The sequence below is a fragment of the Hippopotamus amphibius genome, chromosome 15 (assembly GCF_030028045.1).
Source record: "Hippopotamus amphibius kiboko isolate mHipAmp2 chromosome 15, mHipAmp2.hap2, whole genome shotgun sequence".
NCBI classification, from domain to species: Eukaryota; Metazoa; Chordata; class Mammalia; order Artiodactyla; family Hippopotamidae; genus Hippopotamus; species Hippopotamus amphibius.
Genome location: NC_080200.1, coordinates 69,533,099 through 69,558,007, shown reverse-complemented (window position 1 = coordinate 69,558,007; position 24,909 = coordinate 69,533,099). Strand labels below are relative to the sequence as shown.

General features: G+C 57.4%; 1 protein-coding gene across 3 annotated transcripts; it reads right to left on the bottom strand.

The window, feature by feature from the left end:
* Window positions 1-71: 71 nt before the first annotated feature.
* Window positions 72-24,909, bottom strand: LOC130836616 (palmitoyltransferase ZDHHC11-like). 3 transcript variants are annotated; one of them, XM_057708934.1, is made up of 14 exons: window positions 24,742-24,909; window positions 19,372-19,550; window positions 18,861-18,962; window positions 17,732-17,856; window positions 16,907-17,062; window positions 14,766-14,878; window positions 13,869-13,900; window positions 12,570-12,663; window positions 8,964-8,995; window positions 7,096-7,186; window positions 5,210-5,244; window positions 4,351-4,447; window positions 1,414-1,483; window positions 72-1,030 (listed from the first exon to the last, which is right to left on the bottom strand). In XM_057708934.1, exons 1-14 carry the CDS (start codon window positions 24,832-24,834, stop codon window positions 573-575), a joined length of 1,677 nt encoding a protein of 558 aa, XP_057564917.1. In that variant the 5' UTR covers window positions 24,835-24,909; the 3' UTR covers window positions 72-572. The 3 variants fall into 3 exon arrangements, with proteins under 3 accessions (XP_057564917.1, XP_057564918.1, XP_057564919.1); XM_057708935.1 differs by having other exon boundaries at window positions 4,351-4,444; XM_057708936.1 differs by having other exon boundaries at window positions 13,869-13,897.

Genomic DNA, 24,909 nt, shown 5'->3' with positions numbered 1-24,909 from the left:
CCCCCCACGGAAGCAGCCACCGCGACCCGGGGACTTCAGATTCACCAAGACTGATTTCAAGTTTATTGCATTAAAATTCACTTGTATTACTTCCTATAAAACTTACTAAGGAATTCTAAAGAATTTTCTTAAAAGCTACTTAAATTCATACAGTTAAAAACATTAATAATCAACAGAGTAAAAACATGGCACGCAGTCCATCTTGAATCCACTTTCTTTCTGGAGTAAAATATAGACATGTTTAGAAAACTATGAAAGTCTTTAAAATACAGCTTCTGGAATGAGTGAAATGCAGAGTTCATGAAACTCTTCCCATGTAGCCAGAAGCAGAAGGGCTGGTGCTCTCTCTTCCCTGTTGACTCTCACGGAGGGCGCACAGTCTGAAGGTGGACCGCGTGGCCTGAGGGTGGACCTCTGAGTCTGAAGGTGGACGGCAGGGTCTGAAGGTGGACGGGGGGTTCCGAAGGTGGACGGCAGGTCCCAGTCTCCTCCTGCAGGTGGAACTGAGGCTGGGCTGTGTGGGCAGCGCGGGAGGGAGGGGGTGTCCTGGGAACCTGCGGGACACGCTGGCTCTATACTTGCGGAGGAGCCCCGTCGCTGAGCTCAGGGTCCTCGGGCATGGTGATCACGGTGGCCTCACTGCAGCTGGTGGGCTCAGTGTCCTCCTTGGGGTTGCAGCCCTCCTCCAGGCTGACGACAGGGGTCAACTCTATCTCGCTCTCTTCCTCCTGGATGACAGACAGGGTCGTGGGCAGATGAAAGGATGGCACAAATGCCCACGCCTGGGGCACCTCGTGGGTGACCAGCTCGTCGTCCACCATGCCGGGGATGTTGATGACCGTGGACTCCACGCTGCAGGGCTTCCTGTGGCCAGTGAGGATGTCGTGGTGCCCCTGGGAGCACACGACCTTGTTGGGGGCCTGCAGGGGGGAAGGGAGGCTGATGGTATTTAGATCTGTCTCCTCAGGGGGGATCATGATGGAGAGGGACTCCTGGATGGGGCTCTCGGCCGGTGCGGGTCCCTGGGCTCCTGCAGAAAAAGGAGACATTCCCATGAGCACTTTGGAGGGGTGTGTGCAGGGGTGGGGGGCACCGAACCTGGGCACACAGCCCCCCCGCGCCCCACACACAGCCAACACGGCACACGCCCCACCCCCCCGCCGGCACACGCCCCCCCCCCCGGCACACGCCCCCCCCACCGGCACACACCCCCCCCCCCCAGCACACCCCATCCCCGGCACACGCCCAGGACGTCGGGGGCTGTCTGCAGACACATCACGGAGACAAGCATCCCAGCCCTGATTTTCCATGGTGATTTCTCTCTCTTTTTTCTTTCCTTTAGAAAATATTTAACTCTCTAGAGAATCACATGTGGGTAGATCTCAGCATGACCCAAACTACAAAATACCTTACCCGAAGCGGAGCCTTGGTTTTCAGCCACGTCTCCTTCCACAGGTTGACTTATTTCTTCTTGATCCTTCACCTTCCACAGAAAGAGAAACAATAGGGAATACGTGATGTAGTATTTGTTATACCGCCAAAGGGGACAAAATATAGCGACAAGAGGACGTTTCAGAGACAGACAGGCCTGCCTCCCCCAAGATGGGCTCTGAGATGTGGGGAGTCGGTCACCTCTGGGGCCTCAGAACGCCCGTCTCTGTGTGGGGCTAGAACCAGGACTGCCTCGGGTGAGGAGTGTGGGCCTTTTCTCCCGCGTGAGCAGCAGGAGGAGAGCAAGTGTGCTTCGCCTGATGTGCCCGAGGGGCTCATGGGAGCCACAGAGGTTTGTGCCGGTTCCCAGCACGAGAAAGGGGGGAGCCCGTGGCACACACAGCGCATGGCAAACCTGACACCTTCTCCACACAACCCGCTGCTCTGCGGTGCTGCTGTGGCTCCCAGGGAGCCGGGGGGGGGTCACACCCACACCTGAACACAGGTGTTTTGTTCCTCGCCTCGGTGCCACCCTGGCCCAACACACCGACGACTTTGTTGTCCCATGTCTGCCAGCAAGCCAACAAGAGCGGTGACCACAACCCTTGCCAGGCTTGCCGAAGGGTCAGGGACGGTGCTCATTTCAACGTTCAGCGCTGGATGTGGCGTGAGCCAGAGACGGGGACGATGCAAAAGTGCTCTTGGAAAGTTTGGAAAGACTTAGAAGCAAATATGTCACTAGGAGACGTCTAGGTCAAAACAGCACATCCAAAACACGCCGTATCTCCCTCCCTGATCCAATACTTTAAAATCATCCTCAGGATATACACAGATACATGAAAGGGTAAAGATAAAACTTCAGGGGAAATCAAGAAAGGCAACCCTTGCTGGGCCAGAAATGACAACTCCCGATGGGTGACTCGCCGGGACGCGTGCCGCCGAGCAGCCGGGCTTCTGCTCGCTGCTGCTGCGGCAAAACTTCCTGCACCCACAGGCAACCGTGCGGGGTCTGCCCCCCGATGGAAGCAGTGGAGCAGTCATCTCGGTAGAGACCGGGCAGTGCGAGAAGAGCACCAGAGGAAGTGATGCCCAGGAAACAAAGGTGAGGCGAGCTGTTCCCACACAGCCTAAATACTGGAAATAAGGGACGAGGACACGAGCCTGACGGAGCAGGTCGGTGCAGCCGTGGGCTGGGGAATGGGGTTTGTGGGGAAGGGTGTGGACAGCAGTGGTTTGCCAAGGAAAAGGGGTGCAGGCGTCGCAGGCTTCAGAGGTCCGTCCTCCGCGGAGGCGACCATCACGCAGAGAGCAGCTGCCAGTCGCCCATCTCACTCTCGGAACCTGGCCAGGCCCTGCGACCCCCTGTTCTTTGGTCCTGCGGCAGCTTCGGGGAGATGGGAGTGCATCGCCGCGCTCCGCAGTGTGGGGGGTGTGCGTGGCTGTCTGGCCCTTCGCGGAGGGACGGGCACAGGCGCTGCCCTGGCTTTGGCCCCCTGGGCAGCAAGAACTGCCCTCCGTGTCAGCTGCAGGAAGACTGAGAGAAACAGAATCGTTCCCCCTCTATCTGCAGCCTGACATTCAAGGAAGTCTTTGTCAGGTCACTGGCTGACCACAGAGACAAGGGAAGAGAAATTTCAGTGACAAGAATTACACACTTTACAAACATAGTTTGAAAAGTCACAAACACATAGTTCCAGCCTCCAGCAGGCAAAAATCGATCATCCCCGAGGAGCAACGACAACTTCCAGAGTTACCACTTTATAATATTCAGAATAGCCAGCTCTCAACAAAAAATTATAAAACACAGAAAGGAACAGGAAGTCCAGACTTTCAAATGAATGGTCAAGGATATTAGATCGGCTGTCTCAAAAGTGCCCAGTGAGCCAGGGGGCATCACTGGACATAGAATTAGAGGAGACGAGGAAAGTGGTGTATGAACAGATAAGAATATCAACCAAGAGGCAGCAGTTAGAGAAAGAAACGAAGCAAATTCTGGAGCTGCAAAGTACAAAAGCCAAAATAGAAGATTCACTAAAGGAGCTCAGCAGCTCTGAGCAGGCAGAAAAAAGGATCAGAAAACGTGATGAAACGGAAAGTATCTACTCTGAGGCCCATGAAGAAAAGCCGTGGAGGCAGGGGAGCCGAGCCCGGCGGCCCCGGGCCCGTGTCAGAGGCGGCGGCACAGGCCTTGCCGGAGGCCCAGGGGCAGGAGGCGGGGGACAGAGCAGAAGACGGGCTGAGGAAAGGACGACCGGAACGTTCCCAAAGCTGAGGAAAAGCGTGACCCTACACGTCCAAGAAGCTTAACAAACTCCAAGCAGGATGAACTCAAGACCTCCACACCGAGACACGACAGCCCAGTTCTCAGAGCCTGACGAGAGAATTCTGAACGCAGCGGGACAGAAGCGACAGATGCTCCGTGTGATAAACAGCCATTTCTCTTCGGATGCCGTGGTGGCCGGGAGGGGGGACGTGAGGTGCTGACGGGAAAGAAAACCGGGCAACCAGGAGTTCTGTACCCAACAGAAGTATCTTTTAAGAACGATGGGGACATGAAGACCCTTTCAGGGGAACGAATGCTGAGGGAATTCACTTCCAGTAGACCTGCCCGACCAGAGATGCTGGAGGGATTTAACACGGTTGGCACAGTCCCTCCAAGTCCTTCAGGCTAAAATGAAAAGATACTAGACAGCCTTTCAAAGCTGCCTGTGGACGTCAGGACGCCCCGCAGCCGGCGGCCTGCGTCTGGCTCTCGCACACGCGGTCCCGCGGCCAGGAGCAGCCCGGCCCCCCGCCCCCCCGCTGCTCCGCACGCGGCTGGGCCAGCCGGAGCAGCGCCCCTGGGTCACGGGCAAACCGGCCATCCTGACCTTGGTCTGGGGAGCCTGACCTCCACACGGGGCCCCGCCCCGGGCTCACCTGGAGCTTCGGGGAGCTCTCTGGGCAGATGCTGCTGAGGGAACACAGACTTGGGTTCCTGGAGGGCAGCGGCGGGAGCGCCTCCTGCTTCACCCTGCTGGGGAGGCGGGAAACAGAGTCAGCGGGGCGGGGGCGGGGCAGCGATGGGGTGTGGGAGGCGGCCACGGCCAGCGGCTGAGGGCCGGAGAGGTGGGTGCCCGGGTGCGTGCGTGTGTGTGTGTGTGTGTGTGTGGTGGGCGAGATGCAAACAAATGACTTGTTCCTTTTAACTTGAAAGTGCTTGACGTTGGAGGGTAAGGGTACCCTCTCCAAGGGCTCGCGACATAGGAGATGCTTTATTAAAGCAGCCTTCTGTTTAAAGCTCTCCCTGTTGCTGGGTGAATGAAGAGTGACTGACTAACTTGCCATCGAGTTGTGTGTTAATCGTTACACGCTATTCTAAGATGTAACTCTTGCGGCCACATACAGTTTTGCCAGGGGACAGAGCACACGCTTTAACACGTGTGCTTGAAACCGGGTCGGGGCCTTTGTAAAGGACCACGTCCCGCTCTTGAGACGGGAGGGGGGGCAGGGTCGGCCCGCGTCCCCGCAGGCCTGTCATCGGCGAGCAGACGCGCCCACCGGACTCGGGCCTGCGTCGGGGGACGCTGTCGGGGAACCGCTGGCGGGGCGTCCTACGCGTTCACAGAGAGACCACGTGTCCAGTCGCTCAGGGGGCAGCGGGGAGGAAGGTGACGGGGGGCGCCGCGAACGCCAGCCTCGGCGACTCGACCGCCGCCCCTCCCGGCCAGGCGTCCCCCCGACCCCACCCGTGAGCCGCGCCCCTCGGGAACCCGCGTGGGGACGCGGGCAGACTCACCCCACGACGGGCAGACCCAGGCTGGCGTCCAGTCCCTGTGGGCAGGACACGTGATGGTTCGCCGAGTGAGGAGAGCAGCCCTGGGCCGAGCTGCCCGCACACAGGACCTCGCCCGTCACCCGCGGGTTCCGAGCGAGGAGGCCTCAGGGGCCCCGGGGCCAGGGGAGGCTCCCTGGCGGACGGCACCCTCCCCGCCCGCCCTCGGTCCCGGCCTGGACTGCCTCCCCTGTGTTTCTGCGTTGACGTCCTCGCCCCTCGGGGGGTAAGATGGGACCACGCTTGGCAGCAGGGCCTTTAGAGCGGCAGTGACTGTGAGACGAGGGCAGGAGCGCGGGTCCTCGCCCGAGCGCTGGTGTCCTCGTGCGAGGAGGACATCAGGACGGAGGCCGTGGGACCAACCTTGACGCGGGCCCCCGCCTCCAGCATTGTAAGAAAATAAATGTGCGGTCTGGGCCGCTCCGGCCTCTGCAGCCCCAGCAGAGAAACACCGCGCTACACGTGCACGTGTGTTCACGCCTGTCCGGTGGGGACGGGCGTGGGGCTGCTGGGCCGCGTGAAAGCGGGCACGAGACCGCAGGCGCCGCGCCCGGGCCCCCCACAGCCGCCCCCCCCTCTGCCTCGTCACCGCGCTTGGCGTCAGCGGGCGGCCTGGCCGTAGCCGTGCTGGCGGGCGTGCGCCCTGCCTCGCTGCGGCTCTGACCCGTGGTTCCTCAGTGCCCGGTGACACGGAGCGTCTTTGCGTGTGCTTACCTGCCACCCGCTAAAGAGTGTGTTCAAATCTAACCCTGACCCTAAATTTTCGTGACGTTCAGTGTATCATTTTCTCTTTTTCTTCCTTTTTGAACTTAAAAAATTTAAATATTTCATGGAATGTTACTCAAAATTCATGCAACCACACATAACACTTTGGAAAATAGAGAAAACTAAAAGTTACCCAGAGGTTCATTCTCCTGCATTTTCTGTCAATCCTTTTTTCTCTCTTTACAGGATTTGATTTCTGTTGTATGCAGTTGCAGACACGCCGTATCTATGTAACTGTATACACTGCTTTCCCCGTTTATTACATCAGAAGCATTTAACTTGATCATCTCACCTTCAAGCTAGAGTTTTCAGTTGCTCCGTCATCTGTCAGGACTGGATATTCAGTCCATTTACGTAATCATTCACCTGAGCTTGGATTTTTAGATTATTTCAGATTTCTTGCTATTATAAACAATGCTATGCTGAACGTCTCTGTCTGCGTTTGTGATGGGTCTTTGGCTGGACGGTGAGAAGCAGCTGAGTGCTCCCCAGTGCTGGGCCTGTGCCAGTGGAGCGTCTCTTTGTCAATGACAGACTCAGAGGTTTGCACAGGAGGAGAGAGGCACGGGTGCCCCGCCCAGGGAGCTGGCAGACCTGGCTTGAACCCAGGAAGCCTTCGTGTCTATTTTCATTCTCAGGAGTGCAATTCCTGGGCTCAAAACTTATTAATGGCTTTACCCAAAGGGACGACCTTTTAAAAATAAACCTTATGATCTAATGTGCATCCTGGTGGCTATACTTGGAATTTGCCAAGAAAGGGTCTCAGGATCCTCTCTTTCACACAGAGGTGACAGCGCGAGATGTGACCATGTCACAAGGGACCCGGGGTTCACCGTTCTCTTTCATAGCTAGCGCTTTTGGTATCGTATCAAAGAAAACTTTGCCTAACACACGGTCTGGATGCCTGTCTGGATGTGAGAATGGATGGAGGAACGTTCCACTAGAGGAGCAGCCCCGGAAACACTACAAACCTTTAAAACGAGTGAGTCAGGTAGGCAACTCCCGTGCCTGCGGTCCTCCCCTGGGTCCTGGGGGCGGCGGAGACCCCGCGTCCAGCCCCCGCCTGCTGCACCCGCCACGCTTACCTGCAGCAGCAGCAGGGAGCTCTCGCCATGGACGACGGCCGAGTCCTGCCTGCGGTCCACAGGTAGTGGCAGGATATCCAGGGCCTTCATGCTGGTGGGACGTGAGGGAGGAAGAAAGGACCCGCATCAGCAAGCGTGGCTTTGGGGGAGGGCTCCGAATGGGCCGTGAAAGGCTGTGATGTCACACGGGCTCAGAGAGAGCACAGTCCCGCCGAGCCCCAGAGTCTGGCCTCCGACACCGAGCGAGAATATGCAAATACTCCGACATAAAAATGGGGACGCTATTTGAAACCTAATGCAATGCACACAAGAGAAATTATACAATGGTCAACACAGAGGGAATGGTGTACATCCCCACTGGCATTAAGAGGAATGCACAGAGAAACCACTGTTTTATTTGGATAAAACTAAACATACTGTTAGTATCTCGCACTGAAGACTTTGAGAAAATTGATGGAAGTCTGAGTTACTCTAAGTTTGGGGAAAGTAATTGTGAAGATCTACGAAGAGTAAGAGTGCACAAGCAAGCCCGTTGCCTTTCAGACGTCCTACAGAAGTGAAACCAAGTGCACCCGACAATACTGGCACGAAGACACGTCTGGTAAACTGTCTGAAAAACCCAAAGCTGTGGTTGGCTGAATCTTCGGACCCAGAACCTGCGGGTATGGACGGCCAGCTGTGGAACCTGAGCATCCGTGGACTTTGGTGCATGCAAGGGCTCCGGGAGCCGGTATCCCCCACGGGTACCACAGGACGACTGTGTTGGAGTCCCAACCCCTAGGACGTCAGGATGTGACCTTATTTGGAGACAGTCTTTCAGAAGCAATCAACTTAAAATGAGGTCATTAGGGTGGGTGCTAATCCAATACCCACGGTGGCCTTGTAAAAAGGGGGAATCTGTGCACAGAGACACAGATATAGAGGGGAGACGACGTGAAGAGACACAGGGAGAAGATCACCGTCTACAAGCCAAGGAGCCGGGCTGGGAACAGGTCCCACTGCCCTCAGAAAAACCCACCCTGCCGACACTTGATTTCAGACTTCCAGCCTCCAGAGCCGTGAGACGACATGTTTCTACTTTTTAAGCCGCCTGTTTTGTGGAGTTTTGCTGTAGCAGCCATAGTAAATGCAAACACCCACCATAACAGTGAGAGTAACCTCCTTGTTTCTCGACCTTCTACGAGAAGACGACTTTTCATGGCTGCATACAATTTCATCATGGAGACAGAGTGTACTTTTAAAATGTGTTCTTTCCCTGGACGGTGACCTTTATAAAGGGCCATGCTCTGCTTTTGTGATTTTCAAGGTGAAAAGACCGTGTGTGTGTGTGTGTGTGTGTGTGTGTGTGTGTGCGCGCGCGCGCGCGCGTGTGTGTGTACACGCGTGGTGCTCCTGGGGTGGAGTGGTCACTTACCTTAGCATCTAATTAACTCAGCACCTACTCAACATGAGTCAGCCTGACCGTCAGGAGCTTAACTGAAACCAGATGTTAGTCGAGGCCATAAAAAAAGACGTTCAGATATGTGTATAAAAACAGATGATTGAACCTGGTGTACCCCCCCCAAAAAAAATTAAAAAAAAAAAAAAAGACATTCAGAGAAGATAAATGAGCATTGCCCGTTGTCTTATTTTTGTGTATTAGTTCAGGTGTTAGCTGTAAAGAAGGGCGAGAAGAATGATTGCAGTTTTTGCAAGTAAGATAAGTAAAAGTGAGATACATGAATAGCTGTAACTGTTCGCAGTGTTAAGTGAAACAGTTTCACTTGCCGCTGTGTTATCACAGGTGGAGTATTTTTCAAAGTAATTTAAGAAGGTAATAGAGCCACTTTTCAGATAGACACAGCCCCTCTGGTGAGCGCCTGACTTACCGTAGAGATGAATTCTGGCTGATGATCGGGTCCTGTGAGAATAAATAAAAATCAGTAAAATCGTAAAAGAAGAAACTGTCGATATCGCAGTTAATTTTTCAGAAAATTCAAGTCTATCATGCGTTGATTTCAAGCAGTGATATCTCAGGGACTCCTGAGGCCTGGGAAAGGACCCCGCCGGCGGGGTAGCATCTTTCCTCCCAAACCGTGTTACGTGCTCAGAGGCGGCTGCATCCCTCCTCAGTCAGGAATGGGACTGCTGAGTCAAAATGTAAGAACAGATGTACATTTTAAAGAAACTGCCAAACTGCTTTCCAAAGTGGTGCCACTTTAAATTCTCACGTTACTTTCCCTGTGTCAGACGCCCAGCTCCCCGGCAGGCCACCGGCGCTGGGCGCGGTGGCAGTCTCTCTGTTGGTGGCGCCTTACTGTGGTTTCACTGTGCACCTGTCTGACGTCTAACCATGCCGACCATCTTCTCCTGTGCTTATCTGCCACCCACATGTCCTTTCTTCGGTGCAGAACTTGTTCAGATCTTTTGTCCATTTAAAAACCTCGGTCATTTCTCTTATATCTGAGTTTTGAAGATACTTTATATATTCTGGATACAAGTATATGGTTTGGAAATATTTATTCCAGCCTGTGGCTTATATTTTTATTTTTGTAATGGTGACTTCTGAAGAGCAAATATTTTTAATGTTGATGATGTCCAATTTTTCATATTTTTCTTTAATAGTGCTTTTGATGTCGTATTAAAGAAAATATTGCCTAACTCAAGATCACTAAGATTTTGTTCTGTCTTATTCCTGAAGGGTTGTAGGTTAGCCCTGAAATTTAGGTCTAAGATTGATTTTGAGTTATTCTTGTGTATGCTGTGAAGTAGGACATTAAGTTCATTTTTTTTCCCATGTGAGTATCCAATTGTTCCAGTGTCATTTATTGAAAATACATTTCTCCCCATTGACCTGCCTTGGCACCTTTGTTTTATTTCTGGAGTTTCTACGCTGTCTCATTGATCTATATGTCTGCCCTCATGCAGGCACCTCACTGTCTGGATTACGGTAGCTCTGCGGTACATTTTGAAATCAGATTATGTAAGTCCTCCAGTCTGGTTCTTCTTTTTCTAAGTTATTTTGGCCACTCTAAGTAAGTCCTGTCAGTTTCCACATACAGCTTGCTATCTCCTTAAAGAAGAAAAGAAAAAAGCTTGCTGGGAATTCACAGGGGGATCATGTAAGTTTGTAGATCAACTTGGGGGATGTGTTCTATTGTGAAATATTGAGTGATCCGGTCCATAAATATTATAAATCTTTCCATTTATTTGGATTGCGTTTAATTTATCTCCACAATAGTTTGCAGCTTCACATATGTAGAATTTGTACTTCTTTTGTTACTTTGTTATTTTTTGATGCTGCTGCGAATGGACTAGTTTTCTTAACACCATTGTCAGATTTTTCACTGCTCGTATACAGAAATACAATTCAGTTTTTAATACTGAATTTGTATCCTACCGCCTTGCTAAGCGGTTGTATTATTTCTACTAGCTTTTCTGCAAATAAATACAGTTTCCTTTTCAAATCTATATGCCTTTAACTTATATTTCCTGCTTTCCTGCACTGGCTGGAACTTTAGTGAAACGTCAAATAGAAGCTTGTGGTGGACATTCTTGTCTTGGTCCCAATCTGAAGGGGAAAGCATTCAGTATGAATGAAGTACAAACTGGTTGTAAGTTTCACCAGTGTTCTTTATCAGATTTAGGGTGTTTTCCCCCCTAGGCTGTGAAACTGTTCTATCATAACTGGATGTGTTATTAGCAAATGCTCTTTCTGACTGATTGATGTGCTCATGTAGTTATTGTATTTTATTTTATTAATATGCTTATTACATTAATACATTTTCAGAGGTTAAAGCAACCATGCATTCCTGGCATAAACCTTAGTCACAGTGTATAATCCGGTATATATGTGACTGCACTTGGTTTGCTAATACTTTGTTAATGATATTTGCCTCTGTAATCATGAGTGATACTGGCTTTTGATATTCTTTTCTGATGACATTATTTGGCTTTGGTATTATGTACTGGCCTCATAGAACGCTTTGAGAAGTATTTCTTCCTCCTCTGTTTTCTGGAAGTTTGTGCATGATTGATGTGCTTTGTTTTCCCTTAAAATATCAGGTAGAATTCACCAATGAAGCCATTAGGGCCTAGGATTTTCTTTGTGGAGAATTTAAAATTACTAGTTCAGTGTCTTGTTTTATATGACACTTGTTTTATGTCTATTTGAATTTTCCATTTCTTCTTGAATCATTTTTGGTAATTTGCATCAATTAAGTAGAATGGTAAATGGCTCTCTTAAGTAATAAGGCGCATTTCACCCTTGGAACACTTACAGTTAAGTATGGAAAAGTTTAAGAGACCCAAACCCATAATGTTACTGTGTTTTTGCACTAGAAAGTCATCTGTGCATTGGTTATTTGGTATTTTATGTCCTCGAATGTGCATTGGTTATTTGGTATTTTACGTTCTCGAATGCGCATTGGTTATTTGGTATTTTACGTCCTCGAACGTGCATTGGTTATTTGGTATTTTACGTTCTCGAATGCGCATTGGTTATTTGGTATTTTATGTTCTCGAATGTGCTTTGGTTATTTGGTATTTTATGTCCTCGAATGTGCATTGGTTATTTGGTATTTTATGTTCTCGAATATGCTTTGGTTGTTTGGTATTTTATGTTCTCGAATGCCTCCAGCGTGCAGGAGAGAGAAAGAGCTCAGCTCTCAGTCTTCAACACCTGCCTGCACTTGGGAGTTGAGCTGGGCCCCGTTCTCTCCTGCTGGCCACTGAATGGACATGATAAAGCTGCGTCCAGGAGACCCTTCAGTGAGATGTAACAAAATGGTCAATAACAAGTGTCCAGGGCTGGCAGCGGGTAGTCCCATGGGACTGTCCCAGGCAGACTGGAACACAGGGTCACCCTCCATTTAATGGCAGCAGAGAAGAAGCCACGGGCGCCTGCTCCCGGCTTGGAGTGCGGGTCACTCTCCGTGGCCAAGTCTGGGGTGGGGATGGGGCGATCGTTTCTGCTGACGTGCTTCCACAGCTGAGCAGACGTCCCTGGCACGAGCGAGGGAAAGCTGCTGACCACATCGCTGCCGCCAGCGGCGGGCGTCGGTCCCCTTCCTACGTCTGTCCCCTCTCGGAGGCCTGATGAAGCTCCTCCACAGGGAAAACGAAGGCGCCGGTCACCTTCAGAAGCCCGCAGCGTCACACAGCCCGCCTACAAACAACCCACCAGAAACGCCGGGGCACCTGCCCTGGGCGGGCCCTGCTGGCTGGCTCCGGCAGAGTCACGGAGATGACACAGCGCTCTCACACCTCACACACGCACGTCACCCCGCGGGAGCCCCGCCGTTCAGAAGCCTCCTGCCCCTCTTCCGCTCCACACCTGCCTCTGTTCCCAGGGCAGCCCCAGGTGCTGCACAAGTGCCTCCGTTCCCCAAACCAGCAGCTCCAAATACTGCTCTGCACGTGTCCTCGGAGGGCCTTAGACCCAGCCTTCGGCGCTGACGCGGTGGCGAGGCTCACGCCTGCGGCCGTGGGCTTACCTTCCGCAGCAAGGCGATCCCTGGCGGCACGGGGCTGTCGGGGAATACGCTCAGGCGCCTGGAAGGTGGGATGTACTCCCTGCGCCTCTCCCAGCTGGAAGGGGGCGGGGGAGGGAAGCCGGGTCAGCGAGGCGCCCCCGGGGGGACCGCGTGACGTGACGCACGCTGCAGGGCTGCACGTGGGGGGGGGCCCCGCCCGCGCTCCCCACGGAGAGCCCCCGGGGCCTCTGCCCTTGCCCGCTGCGGGCAGCCGCGGCGCAGGGCCCGCCCAGGCGCGCGCAGCCGGGATGCCCGAAGGCCTCGGCGCTGCCGCTTTGCGCTCCTTTCCCGCACAGGCTTCCGATTTAGAAGAAAAAAAAAATAGTGTGTTGTTTGAAAGGGAGTGCTCTTTCACACCACGCTATAGGCCCTGATGATTAAACGAGGCAAAAATCTGTAGCAATTCTCGGCTTTTGGGAAATTGACTAATGGGGCAGGTCTCCCTTGTCTGAGTCTCTTTGCCATTTGGGCTGCAGGATGGGAGACGTGAGGCCTCCAGGAACCCCGGCCCAATCTTCCCCGCCAGCAACGCTGGAGCTTCCCGCGCAGGTCTTTAGGAAGAAGGAGCCCACTGCGGGGGAGGGGGGCATCCAGCACTCGCGGCCCCTCGACTCCCCCGGCCCCCAGGACTGGCTTCCTGGGTCATTCTCCGCACAGGTGCTGCGCTGTGACGGTCAGGAGGCAGCCTGGGTCCCTCCCTCCACCATAAAGTTCACACCTAATGTAACTGCAGCCAAAATTCCAGGTTTCTTGGAACTCAACAAAATGATCTTCAAGTTTATGTGGAAAAAGAATACATCAAAGACGTGTCAAAAGTAACGAAAAAATCTTGAGGGGGATCCACCTACTAAAGGGTGACACTGAAAAGTAGCTAAAATGAAGTCGTGTGGTTAAAATAGCACAGCATCCTTCGTACACACAGCGGAGGGACAGACCCACGTCCAGAAGCGGGTGGGCCCAGTATCTACAGAAACTCGGGCTGTGAGGAGAAGGGCCTCCCGACCTCGTGAGGAACAGGGGACCATGTAACGAACGAGGCGGCAACCAACAGTCATGCTGTCACAAAACAACCTGGGCTCCCGTCTCACGGAATGCAGAAATAAACTGAAGACAGTTCAAAACCCAAAACGTCAAGAAAGCAAATAAAAATTATGAAACTCTTCGCAGAGAACATGGAGGATATCCCCTGGAGTAACAAAGACCTTTCAAAGCCAACCGGTTCAGAGCAGAACGCGGCTGCTGCGTCAGGCAACGACTTACCCCAGGATCGGGGACCTCCGGTACCTTTCCTGCTGCGGGGAGGAGGGAAAGCAAGGTCACTACTGCTGCCCACAGGTCGCTGAGCTGATTCTAATACCAAACTCAAGTCAATTTTCCATTCATCTGGAGCAGCGGTGACTCGGGGTCTGCTGGGAAGGGATCTCGCGGGGGCGGGGCACCCTCCCCCCACCACGCGTGCGTGTTTCCACTTCTCTCTGGTAAGAGGCAGGGAGGGGGTGTCTGGGCCACAGGAGACGTGTATATGTCACTTTTTAAGAACGTGCCAAACCTCTTTGCAAAGTGGTGTCGCTTCACACCCCCACCAGCTGAGCGTGAGCCCGCCAGCGGCAGCCTTGCCGACACCTGGGGGTTGGTCTTTTTGACGACGGCCGCTCTGATGTGCCTGCAGTGGTGTCTCCTTGTGGTTTTAATGTGTGTTTCCTCAACGTTGAATGATGGGGACCCCTCTGGTCAAGTGTGTTCAAATATTTTGCCCATCTGAAAGCCTGGCTCAATGTTCTTGTTGATGAGTTCTGAAAGTTCTATACATATTCTGGATACAAGTATATTATTTGCAAATAATTATTTCTGTCTGTGGCTTATATTTTCATTTTCTTAATGGTGACCTTTGAAGAGTAAATGTTAACTTTGATGAGGCACAGCGGCAGAAATGGGTGGCCTGGAAGGAGTCAGCCCTGCTTGCTTGAATGTGGAAATGACACAACACACACACATACACATGCTACACGCCAAACACACACACATACATACAACCCCTCCCACACACACGTGTGCACACACCCCAACACGGAAGCAGAGGACTGTGGCTAGGAGGCACACCTTGCGCCTTGCCCAGCCTGGATGAACCTGGGTGGGGAAGCAGAGGGACGTCAGTACCTGGGACAACCCTTCCATGTGTAAGGCCACATCTCTCCTCCCTGCCAGGCGCTGTTCCTCCAGCCTCCGGCGGCTGCGCATGACGTACTCGAATGTGGTCAGCTTCCTGATCCCTAGAAAGGAGAAAAGAGACAAAGGGCGGACTTACCATCCATCCGGGCAGCGGCCGGAAGGCCACTCTGAGCCCAGCTGGCCTTCACGCGGCGGCCAGCGGCTCCTCACACCTGCTGGGCCCCCCGGCCCCGGCCCGGGCAGGGGAGCGGTGGCCCTGCCTGCCTCCCAGACCCTTAAAGTCAGCGTGGACGCGCGGGGCTGAGCCCAGGTCCGTCTCACTTAAGGTGAGACGCCGTCTCCAGCACGTGGCAGAAGCCCCAGGTTATTAGAAAACCTCAAACATGTTTGTCAATAGAAAAGCACCACTAATGAGAACAGGGTCTGCGCCTGCTTCCGTCAGGTGCCTGCAGGGAGGGGCCAAACGTTCCATTTCTCTTTCCCTGAAAATTGACAAACACGAGAACAGGTGGCTTATAATTATTTCTGGAACGTGGAAAGGGCCGCCCCCAGGAGCCCATCTGCAGCTTGAGCAGCAGACGGAAGGCCGCCCGCACCGCCGCCTGGGGCCTGCCCGGGGGCGCCTTCAGGTGCCTGCGCTGCGTCTGTCTGCACTGCTCTTCCTCGGCTGGTGGTGCACACGCCCTCAACAGCCGGGTCTCCGCGTGCCCTTGTTCACATCCTAGTGAAACGCGCACCCTTCTGCAGGGCTCTGCGCACGCTTCTCCTCTGCGGGCTGTGAGCAGGTCCCTGTGCCTCCCAGAGCTCGCCCTCTTCGAAGGGTGTCCTCCTGTGCAACGTGGGAACCCAAGCTCAGTGGTGACCTCACACCTCCACCGCGCCGAGGAAGACCCGCCTGTGTCCGCCGTGTTGCGGGCCCGCCGGCCCGCTGGCGGGACCCCCTGTTCCTCCGCATCTTCCACGGCGCTTTCTCTCCCACTAGCGGTGCCCGGCTCTTCCTCGCGCCTCCACCCCGAGGGCTTCACGCCCACGCGCAAGCTGAGGACCCGCCACTGCCATGCGCCTGGGCTGAAGCCTCAGGACAGACCCCAGGCTGGGGGCCAGCTAAGCTCCGGAGGGCTCCTGACCCGCAGAAACCGAGGGGCCATGAGGGGGTTAAGTCGCTATGTGTCAGGGTGATTTTACTCTAACCAACCATAGCTAAATCCCAACTTTTTCCTGGAAATTCATTCTTGGATGTTCAAAGACCCTAAAATAGACCCATCAGGTCCTGAACTCAGCACATCTCCCCTTGTAGAGGCCTCCTGTGTGTCCTCACCCTTGGTGACGGCGGCGCCACTGCCCCCGGACGCTCCTGTCCTTAAGAGTCCAGCTAGCCGCCGGGTCCTGTGGGTGTGACTTCTACAGGCCCCTCCTCACCCCTGCAGACCATGTGTCCCCACTGGCTGCAGCACGGGCCATGGGGGCCCACACCTGCACCCCAACCCGCGCCCACGGCCTTGACCTGCCCGCCGTGCACACAGGAGCCGGGAGCCACCCGGGCTCCCGGGGCTGGTTCCACACTCGTCTCTGGCTCAGCTGGGGACGGTCGGCGCTGGACCATCTGGCACCCCCGGCACGGGCCCCACGCCTTCCCTTTGGGGCTGCGGTCGTCACTTGCAACGCAAGTCTTCACAGGGTGGGGAACAGGCCTCCTCCCCTCATTTGAAAGACAGACGGAGGCTGCCCCAGGCAGCCGCCGTGTGCACACTAGAAAACCACCGGTTCTGCCCGCAGCGAGTGTGGTTAGTGGAGACCCCATCACCGAGTCCAGTGCTCATTATTAGGGTTTCTGGCTGATGCTTTTCTAAATCCCGCTGTCCTTTTCCACGGTGTCCTGTTCCTGCCCCATAGGTTCTATCCCTTTCTCTCTCTAAACATCTTAACCGACCCCTTTCTGAACCTCCTTCATGTTTTCTGCGGGTCACGGAATAGAATGTAGCCGTGCTGTCCGTCCTGGGGTGTTTCTTCTCTTTCTGTGACTTGTTCTTTGTGTTTTGAGTTTGTTTCTAGTGGAGGCTGCCTGCCTGGGGACCCGTGTGAACTCAGGGGCAAAGACTGGCCAACCTGGGGTGGCTGGGGACACGCACTCAGGTAGAGGTGGAAACAGAAGAGGTGACCAAGAAGCATGAGGCTGACGAGCTCCAGCAGCAGCACCGACACGCAGAGGACCAGGAGGACAGTGGTGTTCGTCCTCACTGGGAAAAGAGGCAGGAACAGCAGCCACACGTCTTTTTCCGGGACACCTGTGGAGACGGCAGAGACGCAGGCATCCAGCACCTGCTGACAATGTGAGCACCTGGGCACAGAGCTTGGCAGTGGGGGAGGGAACACCAGCCTGAGGGAGTAACTCCCTGCCCAGGTGAGCGCCTCCCTGCCCAGGTGAGCGCCTCCCTGCCCAGGTGAGCGCCTCCCTGCCCACGCGAGCGCCTCCCTGCCCAGGTGACTCCCTCCCTGCCCAGGTGAGCCCCTTCTCCTTGACTAGAGATGCCCTGCCTGACCTGAGTGCCCTTGCAGCTCCTCTGGCTGCAGTGGGTGTTGTGACCCACTTTGTGGGTCCAGAAGGAGAGGCTGGGAGAAGGTAACTAAGTGCCCAGCTCACAGAGCCTGATGGTGGTGTCCACTGCGCTGCCCTGCCGTGCCCTCCCCACTCTCTCTAGAGCTGGAAGGCCAGAGCCACCACCTTGGGGCATTTCCAGGACACAGCCCTCTGTGACCCACGGGGACGTGGCACCGCGGGCACACGGCTTCCACAATTAAGTGAAGAAAAACAGGGAAGGTTGGTGTGTGGGCCCGTGAGGACCAAACTCCAGCGGAAGTGCGTTCGCCGCACAGCTCCGGCCGGACGGGTGCCCGGCCCCAGGCTGTCCCCCGGGCCCCCTCAGGGAAGGCGGGCAGGGCGGGGGCGCACGCACTCAGGTAGTGTGGGTCCGAGCGCAGGCGGGCGGGATCCAGAAAGTACTGCACCAAGGTGAAGAGCGTGATGGCGATCATGCACACCAGACCGGCCAAGGCGGAGGTCACCGAGGCCATGAAGTACCTGCGGGGCAGAGCCGGCTCAGGGCGGCCGCCAGCCCGGCCCGGTCCCTTCCCCGCGAGCCCAGGACACCCGCCGGGGCCCAGGAGGGCACGGGCGGCCCCAGGGCGGCGCTGTCGGGCGCGCACCCTGCCTGGGGCCCAGCAGCCCGCGTCCTGCTCCGGCCACACCCTCTGCCCTTCGTCCTCTGGCTCCCGATCGTGGGCTCTTCTCCCCAGCTCTGGGGGTGACCTCACAGACGCCCGCCCCCGGGGCCCCACCCGCAGTTCCTGTTGCCCCACAGCCCGCACCGAGGTCTCACTTGGCCCCCGGGGGCGAGTCCCCCTCAGAGGGAGACCGGCCCTCGGACGTGGGGTGCGCCTGTCCAAGCCGGCCCCCGGGGCCCCCGCTCCCCTGGGTTCAGACCGGCTCCCTCCCCCCCACCGCCCAGGGCAGGGGTGCTGCCTGCGGAAGGCACACCCGTCAGGGCGGCAAGCTCCGGGTGTAGACCCGAATCCCTCCTGCACTCCGTGTGCAAAGGACACGGAGAATGGTCTCTCCAACCAAACCAATAAAACCCGGGCAGCAATTCCTGGAACATGGTTTCACTAAAACTTCTTTTAGTCTTTCTGCCAATATTTTCCATGTTAAACAGTGTCTTTAGCTCACCTGAAGTTCCCTCACGCCCGCCCTGAGGCCCTCGCCCGCCCCTGGAAACCCCGCACAGGCTGAGCCCGCCAGCCCTGCCCAGCGGACGCGGGGCGGCAGCGGACCCACCCAGAGCCCCTCCTCGGCCAGCTCTGCGCGTGGAGCTGCCGTCGGGACCTCGCGCAGGGCCCCGAGAGCCTGGCCCCCTTGGTCCTCTTCACGGCAGGGCCACACCTCTCACCCGTCCCGACGGGCAGGTGGACCTTGAGGTTACCGGCCAGCCGGGGGGCGGGTCCCACCCCCCAGACCTGGGTCCCACCCCCCAGACCTGGGTCCCACCCCCCAGACCCGACATCCCGGCGGGGGGGTGAGCGCCTCACCAGTAATTCCTCGCGCCCACGCAGTTGTTAAGCCATTTGCAGTGATGGTCGAAGCCTGACACACACTTGTTGCAGACACTGCAATGCTTCGCCTTTGGGCTCCTGGAAGGGAGGTCGGGAGGGGCAGCCTGTCAGCGGTCTGTGCGGGTGCGGGGTGGGGGGTCGGGGGGGTGGAGGGGGCGGGCAGAGCCCCTGTCTGCCTGCAGGGCCGACCGGACGCGGTGGGCGCCCTCCCCAGGCGCGGCTGCCCCGTGGTGCCAGGGCCTGAGGCCCAGGACTGAGTCGGATCCCTCCGGGCTGCCCGCTGATACCCCGGGGGCCCTGAGCAGCCCGGCTGTGATCGGGTCAGGGGCAGGGGCTCGCTGAGACCCAAGTCTACGGCGCTCCTGTCCCAGATGGGTGGGGCTGCGTGTCGGGGCCCCTGCTTCTCTGGTGCCCGTCGGCGGCGGGGGACCAGGGGCCCCGAGCCCCGCCCCCCCGCGGGGCAGTGCCCCCGCGCCCCGCCACTCACACGGCGACCTCACACAGGCGGCAGTACTGGTTCTGGATGACACCCCCGTGTTTGGATCGGTCGAAAGAAGACACAGGCTCAGAGAAGATCTTCCGGAGCCTCACGTTGCTTTCGGCCGGGTCGATGGAAATGGTGCTCAGATGGACAAACACGTGAAAGACGAGAATCCCGCCAGTCACCTGCGGGGCCGTCAAGGAACACCTCGGCCTGGTCATCGCGCGTGTGCCCGCTCTCGGAGGCCCCTTTGGCACCTGCGTGCCCAGCGGCACCTGCCCGGGTCCCTGTCCCCGAGGCGCAGAGCAGGGCCTGCCGGAGGCCTTGGCCCCGCGACCCCGCGACCCGGGCGGAGCTGCACCAGGATAGCAGGAGAGGCCTGCGTGGGCCCGGGGCACCCAGCCTGGCACCGACATCGGGTGGTGGGGACCCTTGAGGCGGGGGGCCGCATGGAGCACGTGTCGTCAGGGAAAGGAGGGAGTGAGGGCGGGGGGGTTCGTGAGCCTCTGGGTGAGTGGGCACGGGGCTGTCTGTCTCTCTCTCTCTCTTTCTGTCTCTCTGTCTCCCCCTCAGCCCAGGACCCCTCAGACCTGCTCTAGCTCCCACTCCTCCCAGTTCTCCCAGGGTAAAATCAGCTCCTCAGGTCCCACCCTCTCTGCCTCCTCTTCAGGGACAGACACACCGTCCCCATGGAAACCAAACAGAAAGGGAGGAAGCGCTGGCCTGGCCTCCCCATCAGCCCTCTCCTGCTTCCCAGGACGGTTCTGAGCCGGTAGGGTTCAGGGTTTACAGGCCCGGCTCCTGCGAGGGCGGCCTGGGCGTGGCCGGGAAAGGCCACTCTCCGCCTGCCCGCAGGGTCTCCAGGCGAAGCTGGTGTGTGCCTGTACGGAGCCCACGGGCCGTGCAGGCTCTGAGGGGGAGGCCCCTCCTGCGGGGTCCTTCTCGGGCTCCAGGGGCTGCCGGCCACCTGTAACGCTCAGCCTCGGAGGTGGAGCTGCCCCGGGGCCCTGGGGCTGGCGCTCACAGGCGTGGTCCTGCCTGGACGAAGCATCCCCCAGTGCACAGCAAGCCTCCACGGGGGGGCTGGTTTGGCCAAAGCTGCTCGGCCCCCCTTGTCCTCCAGCCCTTGGTACAGACTCAGGGCCCTGGGTGCCAGGCGTGGGGCAACAGGCTGGGCCCAGCCAGGGGGGCACAGAGACCACCGACAGGGCAAGAAGGAGCTGGGGCCCAGAGGGCGGGACGTGGCTGAGGACCAGCCAGGCAGGGGACCTACGCGGGACTGACCGGATCCCTCAGTGCCATGCACTGAGGCCCCTCCTGCGGCCACAGGACCCTGCAGGGCTGGGCTGTCGGTGAGGCCCGGGCCTGCCTGCTCCAGCTGTCCAGCACACTGAGCCATGCTCCTCTGCAGGCTGTGGGGTAGCAGGCCCGTGGTCAGCGGCCAGACTGCCCTGTCCCAGCTGGAGACGCCCGCACGGTCCGGGCAGGCTTGTGCCCCTGCACCCGCTTCCCAGAGCCTGAGGCACAGCTGACCCAGCACTGTTTGTGTGGTTGCCCGGGCAACGGGTGCGCATCCTGAGCGCAGGACACAGGCGGGGGCAGCCTGGGACAGGAGACGTGGCAGGAAGTCACCCTGGGGCCCAGGTGCGGCCCCTGCTCTGTGGAGCTACAGTAGGACGGACCCCGTCAGACGCCGACGGGCGGGGGCCAAGCGCTCTGTCCTCACGTCCACCCTCGGGTCCACGCGAGACCACCGCCGGGGAGCACATGGGGGACGGCGGCCCACCTCCGACACGCAGCCTCACGGCGGAGGCGCCCGGCTGTCCAGCCCGAGCCTGACAGGCAGCCCCGCAAAGCCCTGAACCTGCAGGGGCCCGGGGGACCCCGAGACCCCAGAGCAGCGTGCGGCCCAGAGAGGTGGGCCCTGCCGCCTCAGCCTCCTGGACATCACGTGCCCGCCCCGGGCACGAGCGCGGGCCCACCTGCCCACACGCGGCTGCGTCTGCCCGCGAGGACTCGGCCACTCCCGCCGCCACCGGTCACACCCTCGGTGGCCGTCCCTGAGCCCCCAGGAGGTGCCGCAGACGGGGCGTCGCACCCTCGCGCTGCCCACCTCCGCTGTCCATGTCATTGTATCTCAGGAGCGTCTTAGGTGCGCGTTAATAATAGAGAGACCTGGGTCCGCGTCTCACGTCCGCTACAAAGAGGGCCCAGAGGACGGGGCCGCTCCCCTAGCAACTATCTGTGTTCAGTAAACAAACCGCGCCGGGCGCCGGCCCAGCGCGCCCGCCCCGTCGCAGGGCTGCAGAGGGAGGGCGGCCCCCACGGAGGAGCCCCACCCCGGCCCAGTGCCTCCCGCGCCGCGGCCCCCGCGCCGCGCGTCCAGCCCTGCCCACCCTTCCTGTCTCCCCCGGGCCTGCAGAACGCCGCCCGGCCGCCCGGCTCCCCGAGGCCCCAGGGCCCTGACCCGGGATCCCGCCCTTCCCAGGCCCCGGCCGCGGTCCCCTGGGGCTCCTGGGTCCCTGCGGGCGCCGAGGGCTGCCGGCGCCCCCCAGTGGCCAGAGCACACAGCCGGGCGCGGCGGCCGCGGCCCGAGGGCCGTCCCGGCGGCCGTGGGGGCGAGGCGTCGGGAAACGCGTCCCAGAGGCCGTCTGAGCTCTGGACGGCCAGGGAGGCCCTCCTGCACCCACCGCTTGGGACAGGCAGGAGGGGGCCGCACAGGCCCCGCGGGCGCTGAGCCACCCAGGGGCCAGGGCTCTCGGAAGAAACGGCCGTGCGTGTGGCACGGCGGTGCACACGGCCCCGGGGCCCCTCGCTGTGCACAAGGCGGTACGTGCCCACAGCGGCTGCTGGACGAAGCGCACGGGGGTGCCCGGGACGACTCCAGGAGCCAAAACTCAGCGAAGTTTTGGGTCAAAAGAGGATGAAGATACTGGATCACAGCCCAGCACATACGCAAAGACCCACGGGTGAGGCTGAACTGTGTTCCCAACAGATGTTGATGTCCTAACCCACAGGAGCTGTGACTGATTTTACTTGAAGATGGGGGTCTTTGCAGACGATCAAGTTAAGATGAGGTCCTTATGGTGGGTCCTGGTCTCATAGGACTGGTGTCCTTACAAGGAGAGAAGATCAGGACTCAGAGGGACGCACACAGAGGGACAACCCTGTGGGGATGCCGAGGTGGTGGCATCTAAAGCCAAGGGATGCCCGAGGCCACCAGAGCTGGGACAGGTCCTGGGAACTTCAGAAGGAGCATGGCCCTGCCAAACCATCTTGGGCCTCTGGCTTCCATCCTTGTGCCTCTGTGAGTGTGACAGATGTGGTGTCCACGTGTGTGGCTGCTGTGTCGCTCGTGCATGGTTTGTGTCTTTGCCTGTGTGTATCTGTGTGTCTGTGGGTCTGTGTGTGCTTGTGTCTAGAGGGACTCTTATAGCTTCAGATACGATAAAAAGAGGAAAGGTCTAAAATCAGTGACCTAACTTTCCATCTTAAGAAGGTAGGAAAACCGGGACTTCCCTGGTGGTCCAGTGGTTAAGACTCCACACTCCTAATGCAGGGGGCCCGGGTTCGGTCTCTGGTCGGGGAACTAGATCCCACGTGCAGGCCGCAACTAAGAGTTCACATGCTGCAACTAAGAAGTCTGCATGATGCAACTAAAAGATCCCGCATGCTGCAGTGAAGGTCCCACGTGCTGCAACTAAGACTTGGTGCAGGCAAAATAAATAGATAAAAAGAAATCTTAAAAAAAAAAAAAAAAAAAGGAAGGTAGAAAAGGAGCAAATTAAAGCCACAGTACATTGAAAGGAAATAGTAAAAATAAAAGCAGAAGTTTTAAAAAAAGAAAACAGGGAAAATCAGTAAGTCCAAAAGCTGATTCTCTGAGTAATCAATAAAAGTGATAAACCCTAGTAATCAATAAAAGTGACAAACTGGCTGATCACCAGTGACATCACTACAGCTCCTACAGATAACAGGAAATAGTGTGAATGACTTTATTCCAAGAAATCTGACAATTTAGACAAAATACTCAAATTTCTTAAAAAACACGACTCGCCAAAACAGACAGAAGATGAAACAGAAAAGCTGAAAATCTCTCTTCCTATTAAGGAAATTGATCACTGCAAACCTTACCACAAAAGAAATCTACTTCTATTAATCGAGGGGAAAAAACAGGCTGCATCTGAGTGAGAGGAATTCCACGCAGATGCCCTGGTTTTTCTGACCAATCCAAGCCCAGGGGCCTTTGGGGCTCAGTGGGGTCCCACGTCTGCAAGAGGACTTTAGAAAATCAAGAAATATCAATCTTGGTTTTAAGGAACATGTGGTAACTTCCCACAGGGTTTTTTAGGTGAGATAAGATAATGGTGGTACGGAGACAAAAATCTTTGTCAGATGCAGACCGGGGCATTCCAGTGAAATTTCACGACGTTTGGGGGTTTTAAAGACGCTCCGTGTGCACATGAGACATGAAACAAGACTGGCAACATCCTAACTGTCGAAGCTGAGGACCTGCTACTTGGGGTCCATCTCACGGTTCCCTCCACTTTCAAAGCTGAAAGATGCCCTGATCAGGGCTTGGGTGGTCCCGAGAGACAGACCCCTTCCGGGTCCTGCCGCCTCCCTCCGCCCCGCACCCACCATGTACACATGCCCGGCCAGGGACATCGGTGGCCAAGGCGAAGGGGCGGGCAGTGCAGCCTGCTTCCTCACTGAGAGGGGACTGACATGGGCGCAAACACCCTGCTGTCAGAAGCGGATCCCAATGCCCGCTTCGCAGCAGCCACACCTGTCCACTGGCTCTGCAGTGCGGCGACCCTCAGCGTGGGAGCCGGGCTTCCTGGTGGAGCCCCGCGCCACCCCGACGCCCACCCTGACACCCCCCCGAGGACTCACGCGGACGCCTTTCGCCCACGGCACAGCCACCCGCCGGAGGGTCGCAGACATCAGCGCCTCGGCTGCGTGCCCTTGACACTGGGCGGGGCACGCGAGCGCGTCAAGTCCCTCCTTACTAAGACCCACCACTCCTCTCGGACAACACGGACCGGACGCTCAGCTGTGGCTGGGAGAGCGCGCGGCCCATCTGCGGCTCCTCCCCTCCTGGGGTCTCTGTCCACCAGGGACCCTGGTACCCCTCCTGCCAGCTAGGCACCCTCCCCCTGCCCCAGAGCCCGTGGGCACTGGCAGCCCAGAGCCCGAGGCAGCAGCTGCCCGAAGGACGGCGGTGGGGCCCCCGGCGCCGTGACGGTGGGGCCTGGGGTTAGCGGGGAGCGGGCGCGGGGCAGGGCTGGCCACCCCCGAGGGCGGCCCAGAGCCAGGCCTGCTGGAGGCCCCTCCCCAGCGTAGAGGATGGCGATGCCCCCAGTCAAAGGATACACTATAGGTGTAGAATCTCAACTCAAGCGGCAGGAAGGGGATGAAGATGGCGAAGGTGGAGAAGGTCAGGGTCAGGATCAGGGTCCAGACCATGAGCTGCAAGACGTGGAGGGGCCACGACCAGCCATTCACCCGGGACAGGCGGGGCGGCACGGTCTTCGTGCTCCC